Genomic DNA, 17,811 nt, shown 5'->3' on the forward strand with positions numbered 1-17,811 from the left:
CTGACCCAGAGATTGAACCGGCATCTCTTACATCTCTTGCATTGGCAGGCGGGGTTCTTACCACTAGCGCCACCTGTGCCCACAAGGAGCTCTGAATTAAGTGGAGAAGACAGAGGGGCCCACTGAGCATAAAAACGTGTGGTGGCCAGTTAGGGGGTGCAGAGGCCCCCAGCAATGCAGAGAGATACCCAAGCAGAGGAAGAGCCAGATCAATTGGACTTTATCATTATTGTAGGTATACCCACTGGTCCGGCCTAGGGACCAGCTCAAACTTCAGAACCAACATCAACATGAAACATGCTTGTTGCCTGAGGTCAGAAAAGTGTAATGGGTGGCCTGTGACCATTCCCAGCACTGCCTCTCTTGTGGGTACAGATGCCAGTGGTGTCCTGTATCCAGAGTTCAGCCAGGGGTGAGGCAGGCCCCCACTGCGGGAAATGCAGGCATTCCTGAGATGCTACATGTGCGCTTTTAATAAATAAATCATGCATTTCATTCTCAAAGGAATATATGTTTCAAAAAATCTTATGTTGACTAACTCTTTGTAAACTAGTACCATTTTATCAATGACTTCTCTGGTGGCTCAGATAGTAAAGAATCTGCCTGCAATGTAGGAGACCTGGGTCTGATCCCTGGGTCAGGAAGATCCCCAGGAGAAGGGAATGGCAACCCACTCCAGCATTGTTGCCTTGAGAATTCCATGGACAGAGGAGCCTGGTGGACTACAGTTCCATGGGGTTGCAAAGAGTCAGACACCACTGAGCGACTAACACACATATACACCAGTTTATCAATAATTCCTGGAACTCATGTGTGTGTGGCTGTGTAGAGAGACAGAAGAAGAGTGAGTGGGCAGAAGCATCCTCTCTGGTCTTGTCTTTCTGCTCTCAGTTCCTAATTGCTACTTGCTCCCACCAGGCTGTGCGGGGAGCATCTGGGGCTGAGGCTGGAATCAGCAGGTGTTGCCCTGAGAACATCACTGCAGAACTTCTCCAGGGCAGGCCAACTGGTCAGGACCCTGCAGAGAAGTTTCCAGAGTCCCTTTTCTGCCCAGGGAACCCAGAGTTGGGTCTTTCTCATTTTCTCTGATGATTCTTTTTTTAGATAACTCCATTTATTTTTGGCTGGGCTGGGTCTGTGTTGCTGTGCAGGCTTTTCTCTAGTTGTGGCGGGTTGGGGCTACCCTCTAGTGCAGCGTGCGGGCTTCTCATTTTGGTGGCTTCTCTTGTTGTGGCTCCCGGGTCATACTTGTTGTTGTTGTTCAGTCTCTCAGTCGTATCCGACTCTTTGCAACCCCACAGACTGCACCATGCCAGGCTTCCCTGTCCTTCACCATCTCCCAGAGCTTGCTCAAAATCATGTCTGTTGAGTCGGTGATGCCATCCAACCATCTCATCCTCTGTCATCTTCTTCTCCTCCTGCCTTCAATCTTTCCCAGCATCAGGGTCTTTTCAAGTGGGTCAGTTCTTCTCATCAGGTGGCCAAAGTATTGGAGCTTCAGCTTCAGCATCAGTCCTTCCAATGTATATTCAGGACTGATTTCCTTTAGGATGGACTGGTTGGATCTCCTTGCAGTCCAAGGGACTCTCAAGAGTCTTCTCCAACACCACAGTTCAAAAGTATCAATTCTTCTACACTCAGCCTTCTTTATAGACCAACTCTCATATCTATACATGATTACTGGAAGAACTATAGCTTTGACTAGACAGACCTTTGTTGGTAAAGTAATGTCTCTACTTTTTAATATGCTGGCTATGTTTGTCATAGCTCTTCTTCCAAGGAGCAAGTGTCTTTTAATTTTATGGCTGAAGTCACCATCTGTAGTGATTTTGGAGCCCAAGAAAATAAAGTCTGTCACTGTTTCCATTGTTTCCGCATCTATTTGCCATGAAGTGATGGGACTGGATGCTATGATCTTCATTTTTTGAATGTTGAGTTTTAAGTCAGCTTTTCACTCTCCTCTTTCACCTTCATCAAGATGCTCTTCACTTCTGCCATAAGAGTGACATCATCTGCATATCTGAGGTTATTGATATTTATCCATGCAATCATGATTCCAGCTTGTGCTTCATCCAGCCCAGCATTTCTCATGATGTAGTCTGCATATTAGTTAAATAAGGAGGGTGGCAATATACAGCCTCGACATGCTCTTTTCCCAATTTTGAACCAGTCTGTTGTTTCATGCCTGGTTTTAACTGTTGTGTCTTGACCTGCATATGGTTTCTCAGGAGGCAGGTGAGGTGGTCTGGTATTCCCATCTCTTTAGAAATTTCCCAGGCTCTAGAGCACAGGCTCAATAGTTGTGGCGCATGTGGGTTAGTTGTTCTGCAGCATGTGGGATCTTCCTAGATCAGGGATCAAATCTGTGTCCCCTGCATTGGTAGGAAAATTCTTTACACGAATGAGCCACCAGGGAAGCCCTCCCTGAATGATTCTTGAGGAATAAAATCTGGATAATGCTAAGGGACAATGTTTACTTTGATTCATGAAGTGTTTTTAGTTTCAGATGTTTATGAAGAAAAGCTACTTGGATATAAAATTGAGAGAAGTTTGAAAGTCATTAGCATGGTGCTTGCACTAATGTGGGAATAGGCCCGAGCCCTTGGGAGCCCTGGGTGGGCACTTTGGGGACCTGAGTACAGTGCAGGCTTAGAAGCAGGACAGAAAAGCCGGGGGTGGAAGTGGGGCATCTTCCCTGCCAAAGTCCATTTCTCAACTGAAAATGGCATGATTGTCCAGAATACTATCAAACTGTAGTCCAATTTCTAGACACTGTGGTATATTGTACAAAGGACAAAGCGTGAGAGGTCAGAAGGGTGTTGTGGGAATGGAAGTCATCTCCGGATGTGCTAAGTGGTGAGGTGGTGCAGTCCTAGGGCAGGAGCTGACGCACGTTGGCGACACGGGGCTGTGATACTGGGGATGCCGGGCAGATCCCACAGTGACCAGTGGACCTGCTGGCATTTTCTGGAATCAGGAAGTCTGCACAAAGTCTAAAAGGGGCAGGAGGGGACTTGTCAGGCAGAGTGACAGGTGCCAGCCTGGCTTGATTTTCTCTACATGGGAGTCCCGGCCCATCACATGTCTACAAAGTGCTTCAGGGTTCTCAGCGGAAACCTGCTGAGCAAACATAAAATATCTGAGCAACTTCTGCAATTCATAATTGTTTAAAGGCAAAGAAAAGGCAAAGCAAAAACCACAGAGCCCGAGGCTGATAGTTTGTCTGTTTTGGTATTTATTTCTATTATGCCCTCTGGAAATGGGAACAAGAGAAGGGACCAGCCCTCCCCAGTCCTTCCCCACAGCCCCACACCCTGTGGGACCAGATGAGGTTATCAGAGTAGGTCTCTCAAGGTACCTGGCCCTCAGCCCCACCCCAGCCAACCTCCACTTCCCACCCAAGCCTTCAAGCTTCCTGCAGTCACAGCCTCGCGGCTGTTAGGGGCGTGATCAGTGTCAAAGCCTGTGTGAGGCATGCAGGAACACAGTCTCAGCTGTCCTTAGGCAGGTTGTATTTCAATTTTAACAGCCCCATTTTACAGATTGGAAAACTAAGGCTTACAGAGGTGTCGATGGTACAGCTCCATGATCTCAGTCAAATTCCCCTGAATTGAAAGGGCCTAAGCTTATCATCCCCCTGTCTACCCCTCCCTGCCCTGGCCCTCGTATCCTCCAGCTGGGCTCTCACTTCCATCCCTGTGCTGTCCCCTCGAGACCGTGTCCTCCGATGCCTATGCCCAGGCTCCTGAAGGCCACCCTTGACCCCACACCAGGGTCCCTCTTTTGGGCCTGCGGTCTCCAGGAGTCCTCACCTTGGTACACTCCTAGCTCCTCTAGGGAGCCATCTCTGGTGCACCCCACCCCTCCCATGCCCCACAACCTCTGGGGAATCTCTGGGAAGGCCTCCCTACATGCCAGAGCCCTTCCTCATGACAACCATGTTTCCGAAAATGGGTGGTCTGCATTGTTGGAGGCCTTTAAGCTGAACTCAGTGAGCCTGTGTCAGGAACAGTAAAAGGGACATCATGGCATGCAGGGCAGAGGTGAGGAACTCTTCCAGCTGGAAAATTCTGGGATCCTCAGATCACCCAACTTGGCCCATGGTCTGTCACCTAACTCAGGCCTTGGCCTCTCACTGGGGTGACCCCAGAAGCCTGGGCTACCGCAGGATGAGGGTAAAGGTTTGCTCAACAAACACACCATGATTTCACTATGTTGAGCATACAGCACAGCTTTGGCTTTCATGTGAGCTCTGGAAAGTTCTGCTGGCTAGATGTTAAGTGAAGCATCTGATGTCATCTAATGGCCCTGTGCCTGATACATAGTGGGTGTCTGATGACCCTTCATTGAATACATGAATGAACAGATGAATGAATCAGAGAATGATTTCCATGATGTGTTTCAAGCCAACAATTGGGGCCACTAGATTTCTATGGGCTGCAATAACGAAGTACCAGAGATTGGGAACTTAACTAATAGTTTGTTTCCTTATAGTCCTGGAGGCTGAAAGTCTAAAATCAAGACATCTACAGGGTCAGTTTCCCCTGAGGCCTCTCCCCTTGGCATATCAATGGCCATCTTCTCTCTGTTTCCTCATATGGTCTTTACACTGTATGGTCTTTACACTGTGCATGTCTATGTCCCAATATCTTCTTTGCATAAGAAGAGATTAGTTCCCTCTAATGACCTCATTTTACCTTGGTGGTGGTTTAGTGTCTAAGTCGTGTCCAACTCTTGTGACCCCATAGACTGTAGCCTGCAAGGCTCCTCAGTCCATGGGATTCTCCAGGCAAGAATACTGGAGTGGGTTGCCATTGCCTTCTCCAAGGGATCTTCCCAACCCAGGAATCCAACCTGGGTCTCCTGCATTGCAGGCAGATTCTTTACTGACTGAGCTACGAGGGAAGCCCCCATTTTACCTTAATCACCCCTTTACAGGCCCCATCTCCACATACAGTCACATTGAGATAAAAGGAGTTAGGGGTTTAACACATCAGTTTTGCGAGGACACAATTCTGCCTGTTACAGCCTCTGATTCATCAGTCACAAGTAGGATGTGGCTGACGATGCCTGTGATCTGCAGGAAGAGATGCCTCATGGGGCTCCTTGTGGGGGAGCTCCTGCTTGCTGTCCCTCATGTGACCTTTTCCCCTGTGCCCCGAAGCTCTCCTCCACGTGCTCATGTCCATGTCACTAGTGGCTTTGGCAGTGCCTGGGACTCTGTGCAACCTGCAGAGATCCCATTTCCCTTTCATCTTCAGTCTTGGCAGGCTCATTCCTCTGTTCTAACTCCCCTCTGAAGTACCAGGCCTGGGACTGCAGACCAGCTTCTAAATGTTAGCTTGACTCTGTGTGCCTGATGCAGAGTGGGAACAAACAAATCCAAACACTGAAATCTGGAGCAGAGAAAGGTTTATTGCAGGACCATACGAGAAGATGAGTGGCTCATGCTCTAAAAAATCCCAAACTCCCCAAGACTTTTGGCTAAGCATTTTTAAAAGCCAGGAGAGAGGGTTGAAAGCTTACAGGATCAGCTAGTACACAATTCTCTGATTGGTGATGGTGAGGTACAGGATGGTGTCACAGGGTTTAACATTATCAAGTCTTAGGCTCCAAGAGGCTTGGGGCCATGAGCTCATGGTCATCAAGTAATTAACATCATCCATTTGGTGGTGGTGGATGAGGGGAGGGTTCACATCAGTAAAACAACTCAGGACATGTGCATCAGATACTGTTATCTAGGTACTTTAGAGAGGAGCTTCGACTGAGGATATGGGGAAGGGCCTGTCCTGGGAAGGCAACATAGGGTCTGCTCAGTTACACCAACAAGCTTTGCCTGGCCTTTCCTGGCCACATACTGGGCAGGAGCGCACCATCCTGACCTGAGGACGTGATCTGTCTCAGGCCCTGCAGGTGGATCTGACATGGGATATGAGAATATGTCTGTGGGTCTATAGAAATAGGGTCTCCGTGTCCACCACCCGGGCCCCTGCCCTACAATACCGTTATTCTTCTGTTCTTTGGTGGGGAAATATTGCTGTCCATGTGGCCTGTTGGACCCTGCGTAGGTTGCTGAGCACTGTGTACCTAGCCAGGAGGTCCAAGAGCAGTCTGGCTCATGGTTGGTCAGCCATGGTTGGGGAGCTGACCTCAGCAGGCCTGGAGAGGGGCTGGGCACAAGATCAGTTCTCAGCTCTCCTGGGCTCTGTCAGGGTGGTCATCAGAGCCTGCTGGGACCTGAGAGCACAGGTGGACAACCCAGAGACGGACCACGAGCTCCCTTCCTACAGGTTGTGTTGGGGGAAACCCTGGGTCTTTTGGAGGCACCTGAAGATGGCACTGTGCAGGAGTCATGACTTACCTTCACATGAATGTTGTGAACTGTGCACTGCTCATCCGATGGTATTTTTTAAAAATTTACTTATTTATTTTATTTTTGGCTGTGCTGTGTTTTCACTGCTGTCCCCAGGCCTTCTCCAGTTGCAGTAAGCGGAGGCTACTCTCTGGTTGCCGTGCATGGGCTTCTCAGTGCAGTGGCTTCCCTTGTTGCAGAGCACAGGCTCTAGGGCTTTCAGGCTTCAGTAGTCGTGGCGCATGGGCTTAGTTGCCCTGTGGCAGGTGAGATCTTCCTGGACCAGGGATTGTCCCCTGCATTGCAAGGCAAATTCTTAACCACTGGACTGCCAGAACCCCATTCCACAGTATTTTTGAATTCGGTGCCAAACATGAAAAAAAAAAAAAATTGAAGCATCATAGATTGGATTATTACTGATTTCAGCAATCTAGTAAGCTTTGCCAGTTAGATACATACACAGGATAAAGGAAGAGGATGTGAATACATTTGTTTAAAATTAAATTGCTATCATTGTTATAAAACACTGCTTATAATTTCATTGTCTAATTTTGTAACATATCATGAGTAAAATGGATTATTGTATTTTTCTTTTTATGTCCACAGGAGAAAAGTCAGTTATTGTTATATTCTAAATTTTAATTAAATATCTATGTTATCTTAAGTAATCGTGATATGTATGTTGTAGCAATTGACTGAATTATGTCTTTTTTCACAACATGTGTTCTGAACAAAAATTATTATTAATGCTTAAATGTGTAGATGTATCTATTCATCCATTTATTTCTGAGTCACAGATTCAGAAGTAATATTATTACACAAATGCTTTATCCAGGAAATTTCATTTCTCTTTAAATAAATCTAAAATTTCACTAAAAAAAAATAAATAAAAACTTTTAAGAAGTGGTGAAATAAGAGGATGAAAGGGAAACTGAGGGAACTAGCTTAACACTTCCATGAATTCCAGTTTGGACAAGTTCCCCAGGCCAGGTAAGCATGTTTCTTTGTAGCCAGAGGTTCAAAGGAAATTTGGGGGCACTTGGGTTACTCTTGGGCTTCCTAGGTGGCACTAGTGGTAAAGAACCCGCCTGCCAATGCAGGAGACATGAGACTCAGATTCGATCCCTGTGTCAGAAAGATCCCCTGGAGAAGGAAATGGCAACCCACTCCAGTATTCTTGCCTGGAAAATCCCATGACAGAGGAGCCTGGTGAACTACAGTCTATAGGACTGCAAGAGTTGGACATGATGACTTAGCATGCATGGGTTATTCTAGGACACAGAGGGACCATTCATTGTGACAGCTTTCCACTAGGATATTTGCAGTCAGGGAAGCAGAGCTCTGCTGCCATCTGTAAAGAAGCCATTTTCTTCCTATAGCTTCAGTGGGATTTTAAAAAAAAATAGACATTTTATTTGGGAATTGCTTTAGATTTACAGAAAAGTTGCAAGGACTGTACAGAGTTCTATTTGGTCCCCTCACCCCAGTTTTTCCAGCCCTTAACATCTTACGTCAGCATGCCACATTGTCACAGCTGAAGAACCGGTATTGGGGGCATTATTCTTAACTCGATCAACAGCTTATCCATAGGCCACACCTCTGAATGTTCTGTACTATCCTTTCTCTGTGCCAGGATCCTATCCAGAACACCCTGTGACATTTAGTCATCGTGTCCCCTCAGGCTTCCTTGCTGTGACAGTTTCTCAGACTTCCTGTTCTTGTTGATCTGGAGAGTTTTGAGGAGGTCAGGTGGTTTGTCCCTCGGTCGAGATGTGTCTGATGCTCACTCACAATTAGGCAGGGATTCCTGGTTATTGGGAGAAAGACCTTGGGGTGCCATTCTCACCCCATCAGGTCAAGGGCACACACTCTCAATGTGACTCATCACTGGTGACCTCATCTGGCTGAGGTCACGTCTGTCAAGTTTCTCCACTGTAGAGTTACTCCTTCACACTTGACTCTTTGGAAGGAAGTGCTAAGCACGTCCCACACTCTAGGGGTGGTATCTATTGCAAGTGTTGGAGCTATCTACAAAAATTATTTGGCATTCTTTCGTAAGGGATTTTTGCCTATTCTCCCCATTTATTCATTCAATCAGTAATGGACTCATGGGCATTTAATTTTACATTTTAAATTACAACTCAAAGCTATAGTGTTTATTTATTTTTTTGCTCAAATTGCTCAGGTTTGGTCACTGGGAACCATTTCGAGTTGGTCCCTCTGCTGTGTTCCTTTGATGGGTGTCTTTGATCCTTTTGTTCTCTGAGCTCACCTTTTGTTCTCTGTTCTGCAGCTCACCTCATAGCCTTCCTGCCCCAGTCTTAGAACCAGCCATGTCCCCGTACATCTGCTAGGGATGCAGAGCTGCGAGATGGAGTCCCTGAACACAAGGAACTAGCAGTCAGTCCAGCTAAAAAGGCAGGAGGGAGCGCCAAGGGCCACAGGGGCTCTGCTTTAGTCGGGGGGGAATGACTTCCTGTTTAAGGGTCCTCAGCCGACCAGATGTGTAAGGTGAAGAATGGGGGAGGCGGAGGTGCTGGTGGTCAAAGATAACAGTGAGGAGGGGAAGACAAATCTACTCGCTCCTCCTTGAGGGGACTGTTATTTCCTCTTTGCTCCAGACATCTTGAGAAGAGCATGCAGATGGATCTGTGTATTCTGATTCTGTTAAGAGTGAGCTTGGCTATAGAGACAGAAAACCCCACGACTGGGGCTTTGGCTAGCACCAGATTTTCATATCACACACATCCTGATCACATCTGCTTAGGACAGTCTGTCTTTCCTCTCTGCTGTCATCATGTTTGTCCTGGTGCTCTTTGCTGTGGGTTTCCTGGGCTGCTACTCTAAGTGCCACTCCAGGGAACCAATAGGAAGGAGAGCACAGGGCTTCTGCTTTTCCCAGTGAGGCTTGCTTGTCACTGGGGAAGGGAAAGCACCCCAGTACCCTCAGGATGGAGCCCAGCAGGGTTCGATCAGCAGGCTGCTCCTGGGGCACAAAGAGGATGGGCAGTCCTCCTGTTCTCAACATGCAGAGAGAGCCCAGAGATCAGTCAGTTCTTCCTGGGGTGGTTCCAGTGCTGGGTACAGCTCTGGGGCAAACAGCGAGTGTAGCTGGCCCTGCAATAGTGACTCAGATCCCTCCCCAGTGAACATTCGTTGGCCTGGCCACTGGGAAGCAACACTCAGCCATCAGCCTCCCTTGGGGATATCCGAAGCTGCAAAGGCTGGCCTTGTCTGAGGTCGCCCCAGCTTTGGGAGTGGCTCACAAGCAAGACTGACCCATGTGGCCCCAGGAAATTCCCAGCACTCCCTTAAGGGTGGGTCGTGGCACCACTCTTCCATGTCACCCGCCCTCCTGTCACTTCCCAGGGCGTGATCCCCAGTCGTGATCCCTGATCATGACCATCTAGGATCCCACTTCCCTGGGTCCGGGTGGGGCCAGTAACACAGAGAGTTAATTTGTGTCCAGACAGTGGTTTCCTGGAGCCCACCTTGCAGAAGCTGGTGTGTCTGTGTATTTTCAGGGAGAGAGTACTAAGTTTCTATATACTTGCAAAAGGTTCTGGGGTATAGAAAAGGCAAGGCATTGAATTGTGGGTAAGGACTGTGTGTTGAGGGGGAGAAGGAAAGGGAGGAGAGGGTGATGGTCCCAGAGGGGTCTAGAGGAACACGATGTCTTAAGGCACGTGCTCCCACTCCTGCTCTACCCTTTCTTCACAGCACTGTGGAGCCAGGTAACTATATCTTGTATAATGTTTCCCACTGCCCCTTTCAGGGTCTCTTTGGATAATATCAACTTTCAGGACAAAGGAATTAAAAAAAAAAAATCCAGGTCATTGCTCATATATTACCTTTGATCTAAGGACAAGAATGTATCAGACTTTTGCCATGGCCAAGACCATCTTTATGGCAATGACAAGTTTCTAAAAAGCTCTTTCAGAATTCCTGGCCTAGAGGAACCAGAGTGAAGCTGCAGAGAGGGGTTGGGGGGACAGAGGTATCAGTGCTTCCTGGCCAGCCCCCACCCATGGAGTGCTGGGAAGGGAACTGCCACTCTTGGCATATGCCTGCTTTTCCCTCCTCTAAATTGGTTTGAGACTTTTGTTTTCAGATTTGAGATATTTTTGGATGGGTAAGGATGGAAAAAAATGTGCATTCCCTTTTAGATAATTGCTATATGCCTTGTTTTTGTTTAAATTCTTGGGAATTCAAAAGGTCAGTCTGTGAAGTGCAGAGTCCCTAGACTCAGGACAGCTTCATGGGGCATGGGCCACCCCTTAGGAGCCTCTGGGCCAGGTGTGGAGTCTGTACTTCATTGAATCAAGGAGCCAGATGCATGGGTTAGCAGAGAATACAAGGGGACACCAGGTCCAGGGTGCCTTCTACCTTCCGAAGACACTGTAGGTGTGAGGACAGACATTGCATGAATGGGTGTCTAAGTCACCATGGTCCCAGAAACAAGGGTGAATCCCAGCTTCTTAGATGTGGAATATTTTTTTCCCTAAGCCTTTATTTATTTATTTGTTTTTGGCTGTGCTAGGTCTTCATTGCTGTGCATAGGCTTTCTCTAGTTGTGGCCTATGGGGGCTAGCTGTGTCTTCACTGCGGTGCACAGGCTTAGTTGCTCCTTGGCATGTGGGATCTTCCCGAACCAGAGATTGAACCCATGTCACCTGTGTTGGTAGACAGATTCTTAACCGCTAGACCACCAGGGAAGCCCTAGCTGTGGAATCTTGGGCAAACTTACCAACCCAGCTCCTACAAGTGGATACTGGATATTGCAATACCTCATGATACCTCAATACCTCATGATACCTCAATACCTCATATTGCAATACCAAATTCACGTAGTCATTCAGCTAGCATGGCCTTGATGTTGTGCTAGAATTTGTGATGCAAAGATGCAAGATAGATTTGTTGGCTCTTATCACCACCATTACCCTCTGCCCCCCACCCAAGGGGGTCTAGTGGGAGAGACATTTAAGGGAAGACACAGCTCAGTACATTTGAGCTAGATGGATGAGCAGAGTATTTGAAAAAATAAAATTAGGGTAGCTTGTTGGCTTGATCGTCCTGGATCCTTATCATATTCTGTAGTTGACCCAAGAGTGACTTCAGGCAAATTACCTATGATTTTGCTACTGCTGCTGCTGCTAAGTCGCTTCAGTCGTGTCCGACTCTGTGCGACCCCATAGACAGCAGCCCACCGGGCTCCGCTGTCCCTGGGATTCTCCAGGCAAGAATACTGGAGTGGGTTGCCATTTCCTTCTCCAGTGCATGAAAGGGAAAAGTGAAAGTGAAGTTGCTCAATCGTGTCCGACTCTTAGCGACCCCATGGACTGTGGCCTATCAGGCTCCTCCATCCATGGGATTTTCCAGGCAAGAGTACTGGAGTGGGGTGCCATTGCCTTCTCCACCTATGATTTTAGCCTATCAATAAAAGGAGATGGATAGTAATATTACCTGCCTCATTCCCATTTAGGGGTCATCTGGCTGTGACCTCCCCACCTCCCCTGAGGCTCTTTTCCTCCACACCTCCTGTTTCATCCTGTTACCTCTTGGGCTGAGGTGTCCTGCTAAGTCACTTCAGTCGTGTCCGACTCTGTGTGACCCTATAGACGGCAGCCCACCAGGCTTGGAGGTGTCCTAGAGGGCAGGAAAAATGCCTGCTCTGTTTCCCAGGCCTGGGGCTCAGCGTTCAGGAAGCTTTGCCTCAGGGAATGAATGCCCTGCTCAGCTGGGAATGAGAGTCCAGTGATTTTGACTTCTTGAGAAATCAGAGCAGTGCAGTTCAGTTCAGTTTAGTTGCTCAGTCGTGTCCGACTTTTCGACCCCATGGACTGCAGCATGCCAGGCTTCCCTGTCTATCACCAACTACCAGAGCTTACTCAAACTCATGTCCATTGAGTCGGTGATGCCATCCAACCATCTCACCTCTGTTGTCCCCTTTTCCTCCTGCCTTCAATCTTTCCCAGCATCAGGGTCTTTTCCAATGAGTCAGTTCTTCACATCAGGTGGCCAAAGTATTGGAGCTTCAACTTCAGCATCAGTCCCTCCAGTGAATATTCAGAACTGATTTCTTTTAGGATGGACTGGTTGGATATCCTTGCTGTCCAAGGGACTCTCAAGAGTCTTTTCCAACACCACAGTTCAAAAGCATCAATTCTTTGGCACTCAGCTTTTTTTATAGTCCTATGCTCACATCCATACATGACTACTACATTGCATACATGGCATCTAGCTTTGACTAGATGGACCTTTGTTGACAAAGTAAAGTCTCTGCTTTTTAATATGCTGTCTAGGTTGGTCATAACTTTTCTTCCAAGGAGCAAGTGTCCTTTTATTTCATGGCTGCAGTCACCATCTGCAATGATTTTGGAGCCCCCCAAAATAAAGTCTGTCACTGTTTCCATTGTTTCCCCATCTATTTCCCATGAAGTGATGGGACCGGATGCCATGATCTTAGTTTTCTGAATGTTAAGTTTTAAGCCAACTTTTTCACTCTCCTCTTTCACTTTCATTAAGAGGCTCTTTAGTTCTTCTTCGCTTTCTGCCATAAGGGTGGTGTCATCTGCATATCTGAGGTTATTGATATTTCTCCCGGCAATCTTGATTCCAGCTTGTGTTTCATCCAGCCCAGCGTTTCTCATGATGTACTCTGCCTGTAAGTTAAATAAGCAGGGTGACAATATACAGCCTTGACATACTCCTTTCCCGATTTGGAACCAGTCTCTTGTTCCATGTCCAATTCTGTTGCTTCCTGACCTGCATACAGATTTCTTAGGAGGCAGGTCAGGTGGTCTGGTATTCCCATCCCTTGAAGAATTTTCCACAGTTTGTTGTGATCCACACAGTCAAAGGCTTCGGCATAATCAATAAAGCAGACATAGATGTTTTTCTGGAACTCTCTTGCTTTTTTGATGATCCAACGGATGTTGGCAATTTGATCTCTGGTTCCTCTGCCTTTTCTAAAGCCAGCTTGAACATCTGGAAGTTCACAGTTCACGTACTGTTGAAGCCTGCCTTGGAGAATTTTGAGCATTACTTTACTAGTGTGTGAGATGAGTGCAATTGAACGGTAGTTTGAGCATTCTTTGGCATTGCCTTTCTTTGGGATTGGAATGAAAACTGATCTTCCAGAGTCCTGTGGCCACTGCTGAGATTTCTAAATTTGCTGGCATATTGAGTGCAGCACTTTCATATAGCATCATCTTTTAGGATTTGAAATAGCTCAACTGGAATTCCATCACCTCCACTAGTTTTTTTTTTTTTTTTTTTTATAAATTTATTTATTTTACTTGGGGGCTAATTACTTTACAATATTGTAATAGTTTTTGCCATACATTGACAAGAATCAGCCATGGGTTTACATGTGTTCCCCTTCCCGAACATCCACTAGTTTTGTTTGTAGTGATGCTTCCTAAGGCCCACCTGAGTTCTCATTCCAAGATGTCTGGCTCTAGGTGAGTGATCACACCATCGTGATTATCTGAGTCATGAAGATCTTTTTTGTATAGTTCTTCTGTGTATTCTTGCCACCTCTTTTTAATATCTTCTGCTTCTGTTAGGTCCATACCATTTCTGTCCTTTATTGGGCCCATCTTGGCATGAAATGTTCCCTTGGTATCTCTAATTTTCTTGAAGAGATCTCTAGTCTTTCCCATTCTATTGTTTTTCTCTATTTCTTTGCATTGATCACTGAGGAAGGCATTCTTATCTCTCTAGGGATTGGTCAAATCCTTCTGAAGAGATGGTGAATGATGGGAGTAGAATGTGAGCAGACCTGGCCAGAAACAAGAGGTCTGCTGTGTCTCCTCCATGGACAGGCTTACTTTGGATCCAGGGCCACAAAATTTTTTGATGACTGGCTACTTTATTTAGTTTTGGCTGCCCTGGGTCCTCTTCTAGTTGTGATGAGTGGTGGCTATTCTCTAGTTGCACTGTGCAGGCTTCTCACTGCAGTGACTTCTCTTGTTGTGGAGCGTGGGTTACAAGTGCACCGGCTTCCGTAGCTCTCGGGCTCTAGGGTGCAGGCTCAGTAGTTGTGGTGTGCAGGCTTAGCTGAGCAGTGGTATATGGGATCTTTTTGGACCAAAGGTAGAGCCTGTGATTGGCAGGCAGATTCTTTTTTTTTCTTTTCTACAAATGTCTGGGGTAGGAAAACACAGCTTCCCAGCTCATGGCGGCCCCAATGACAATGACCCTCAAGGGCTGATTTTGGCCTCCAGTCCTGGCTGAGGAGAAAAAGGACCTCCTACAGCTCTATGCTTCCCTGGTGGCTCAGAAGATAAAGAATCCGCCTGCAACAGAGGAGACCTGGGTTCGATCACCGGATGGGGAAGATCTCCTGGAGAAGGAAATGGCTACCCTCTCCAGTATTCTTGTCTGGAGAATTCTATGAGCAGAGGAGCCTGGCAGGCTACAGTCCACAGGGTTGCAAAGAGTCACAACCGAACCACTAACAGTTTCACTTTTACAGCTCTATGGGAGAGAGGCCCTGGCAGGCGGATTCTTAATCACTGGGCCACCAGGGAAGTCCCAGCTGGCTACTTTGAAAGAAGTCCATTCATGGATGATTTTCTTGCTGAGTCTTTCCACTGGTCCTGACAAGCTGTGTTTTTCTGCTGTGTGCATGGGCAGGATTGGCAGAGCTGGACCCAAAAGGCCAGGGTAGATTAAGGTGCTTCATTCCTGAATCAGGGACAGTTCCTGGTAATTGTACTCTGAGATATGCCACTTTTTCAGGTGGGAGTCCAAGAACATTTGGTCGGAGTGACAGATACAGTCTTAAGTAGCTTCTGCAGGATGTAGAGTGGAGTACCTTTCTGGAAAGTTTTCTTTGTGTCAGGGGCTTCGTGTGTTCACAAGATAAAGTGCTGATGAAACTGTTCTTTTGTACAGGAGGAATAGCACTTCTAATTCTGAACATGGGCATATGTCTTACAAGGGGTCTTCAAGAGCATGCACTCCACTCCCCACATTTCACCAATAGGGAAGCCAAGGCTGAGGGAGTGATGAGGGGCCGTCTCTGTCTTTGGGGTGTTGGCATCTATCTGTGTTTCCTCCTCTGGATCCTCTGTCTGCAGCCTTCTTCTTGTCCCCTCTTGGCCTGCTCATTTCTTCGTCATTTCTCCCCTTTCATTTTAAGAAGCTGCTGCTGCCGCTGCCAAGTTGCTCAGTGGTGTCTGACTCTGTGTGACCCCATAGACGGCAGCCCACTAGGCTCCTCCATCCCTGGGATTCTCCAGGCAAGAATACTGGAGCAGGTTGCCATTTCCTCCTCCAATGCATGCATGCATGCTAAGTCGCTTCAGTCGTGTCTGACTCTGTGCGACCCTATGGACAGCAGCCCACCAGTCTCCTCTGTCCCCAAGATTCTCCAGGCAAGAATACTGCAGTGGGTTGTCATTTCCTTCTCCTCATTTTAAGAAGAGGTGATTTCTAAAATCTTTCCCCACTCCTTCCCTCCACTGGTTGGACTTTCCAGGGCTTCCAAAGCATCTTGGGTTTCCTCTGTCACTGCCTTGTTGCTTTATGTCTGCATTACTCCCAGTAGCTTACTTCTGTGAGTTACAGGCAGGCAGCGAGATTTTGCTTTCTTACACACACTACTTACAGTGCCGAATGAATGAATGAACGAAAAAATCAACCAGTTGTGCAGGAATCAGGAAATCGCTTGTCCATTCGGGACCCACCAGCCCCCTGAACACTTTGAATCTGGGCTGCTCAACGGGTCTAATAATTCCTGGTTCCACCTGGCCAACTTAGGGAGGTCCCAGAGGCACACGGGGCCCGGGGCGCGCCTGGAACGCGCCGCATTGTTAGGGCGATGAGGCCAGGTGACCGGCCGGCCAGGGCGCGGCGGCGGCGATTGCCCGTGCCGCCTCGAGGGGGCCCTGCGGCTGGCGCGGCCGCGAGCCAGGAGGACGGGCCCGCCCGCGCGCTGCTCGCGCTGTTCGGAGCCCTGCCTGCTGCGGCCATCGCCCCGCGGGACCGACCGCGCCGCCGCTCGCCCAGGTACCGGAGCGGGGGGCGCACCGCCAACCTCTTTGTTTCGAGCTGGCGCCAGCGTCCGCTCCAGGGGCTCGGGGCGCGCGGCAAACTGAGTTCCTCGCGCGCAGGGACCTGAGCTGGGGCGAGCGGGGACCGAGAGCTCGGCCGGCATCCGGGGTACCAGGGAGCAAGACATAGGGACGGAGGCGGGTGAACGCGGCGAGGGCGCGGGCGGGCTCGGTCAGGGTCCCGGATGCCGTTTGGCGACTGGGGCGCGGGGACAGTGCTGGGGCGGGCGGATGCAGCCGGGGAGCAGGCCAGCTCGATCGGGGGCCCGCGGGCCAGAGCGGCACTGTTGCGGCGGCGCTCGGGTGAACTTCGCTCTCTAGGACGCGTCCCGAGACTCCGCAGCGGAGAGCAGAGCTTGGAGCTGCAATGGGAAAGCTCAGGACCCTTCTACCGCTCTTTGCAAGCAGGCTTTCTGGTGTGTCTCTCTTTCCCTTTCCCTCTGCTGGGCGGGAAGCAAGGGGTCCCTTGGTGCTTCCTTCCTAACTTCTGAAGGAGCGGCAACCAGGCCGGGGGCGTGAGTGGCCGAGGCCACCTGTGGCACGTGCCTGCTGGCACGCCGGCGCTGTAGCTGACAGGCAGGAAGAGGGAGGGTCTGGGACTCGGTGGGCGCCGTCGGGGTCTGATAAATGAGCCGGGGTCGTTTGCTTGAAGTGATTTGAAAATCTGTGTGGCGGGAAGGGGGCTGAAGAGCTCCACTCCAATTCTTGAGACAGCGCTGGTTAAAAAATAAAAGCCCATGGGATGTGGGGCCTGCGGAGACCACTATTGAAGGAGGTCACTGCCGACTTAGAAGCACCCCCAGACCCCTAGGGTGTCCCTGTCCTTCACACGCTTTGATCTGCTGGCAGTCCCCCCCCCCCCACCATTGTCTCTCTCTGTAACGTGAACCCATGATCATGGAGGACTCTAAATATACTGAAAATTTGATTGAAAATCATCATTGCATCCATATCACTTAGCCCTTCAGAACTAACCATCTTGGCATTTTGGTATATGTGGTCAGTGGATACTATTTTTTTGAAGTGCTTTAGTTCATTGCCTTTTGAAAGAGATATTTATGTCCTTGTGATTCTTCCCCTCTTTAGGGCCTGGGAGGTTATATTTGCAAATCAATCAACAAGTATTAAGAAAGGCATTTCTGTGCAGAGGCCTGGAAGGGCGAGGGAGTCGCTGCAGCTGGAGGATAGAGGGGGCTTGGCCAGTTTGCAGAGAATCAGGGGAACTCTGCACAGGGAGCTTACTGTGGGAACTGGCAGAAGGCCAGACTCCTGACCTCAAAGACCAAGTAATAGTAATCTTAGTAATTTTACAAAGTAATAGTGACCCCAGAGACAAAGTAACATAACATGGTCGTAGTAAATCCTACACGTTTGCTTGTGCTAAATGCTTTGCATACA

The 17,811-nt window shown here is 48.5% G+C and overlaps 1 protein-coding gene, 1 long non-coding RNA gene and 1 other non-coding gene across 10 annotated transcripts in view; 1 reads left to right on the plus strand and 2 right to left on the minus strand.

The window, feature by feature from the left end:
- Positions 1–12,073: 12,073 nt before the first annotated feature.
- LOC145524485 (uncharacterized) lies at positions 12,074–16,737 on the minus strand. The gene is made up of 2 exons (XR_014067571.1): positions 13,749–16,737; positions 12,074–13,607 (listed from the first exon to the last, which is right to left on the minus strand). It is a non-coding gene; the product is annotated as an uncharacterized LOC145524485 (long non-coding RNA).
- LOC145524962 (small Cajal body-specific RNA 20) lies at positions 14,496–14,633 on the minus strand. The gene has a single exon (XR_014067991.1).
- The window catches only part of TNS3 (tensin 3), a 220,368-nt gene continuing 218,692 nt past the window's right edge, over positions 16,136–17,811 (plus strand). For 3 of the 8 annotated variants that reach the window (XM_081536801.1, XM_081536800.1, XM_081536793.1), the window contains exon 1: positions 16,136–16,369. Coding sequence is in view for 1 of the 8 variants with exons in the window: in XM_081536785.1 (XP_081392911.1) it covers positions 16,599–16,829 (231 nt within the window). In the remaining 7 variants the exon portion in view is untranslated. Of the gene's footprint in view, positions 16,830–17,811 lie in introns of all 8 variants that reach the window. The other 5 variants (XM_081536805.1, XM_081536795.1, XM_081536806.1 and 2 more) reach the window with 4 other exon arrangements.

Source organism: Giraffa tippelskirchi, chromosome 10 (genome assembly GCF_054371585.1).
Source record: "Giraffa tippelskirchi isolate mGirTip1 chromosome 10, T2T-mGirTip1v1.2.pri, whole genome shotgun sequence".
NCBI classification, from domain to species: domain Eukaryota; kingdom Metazoa; phylum Chordata; class Mammalia; order Artiodactyla; family Giraffidae; genus Giraffa; species Giraffa tippelskirchi.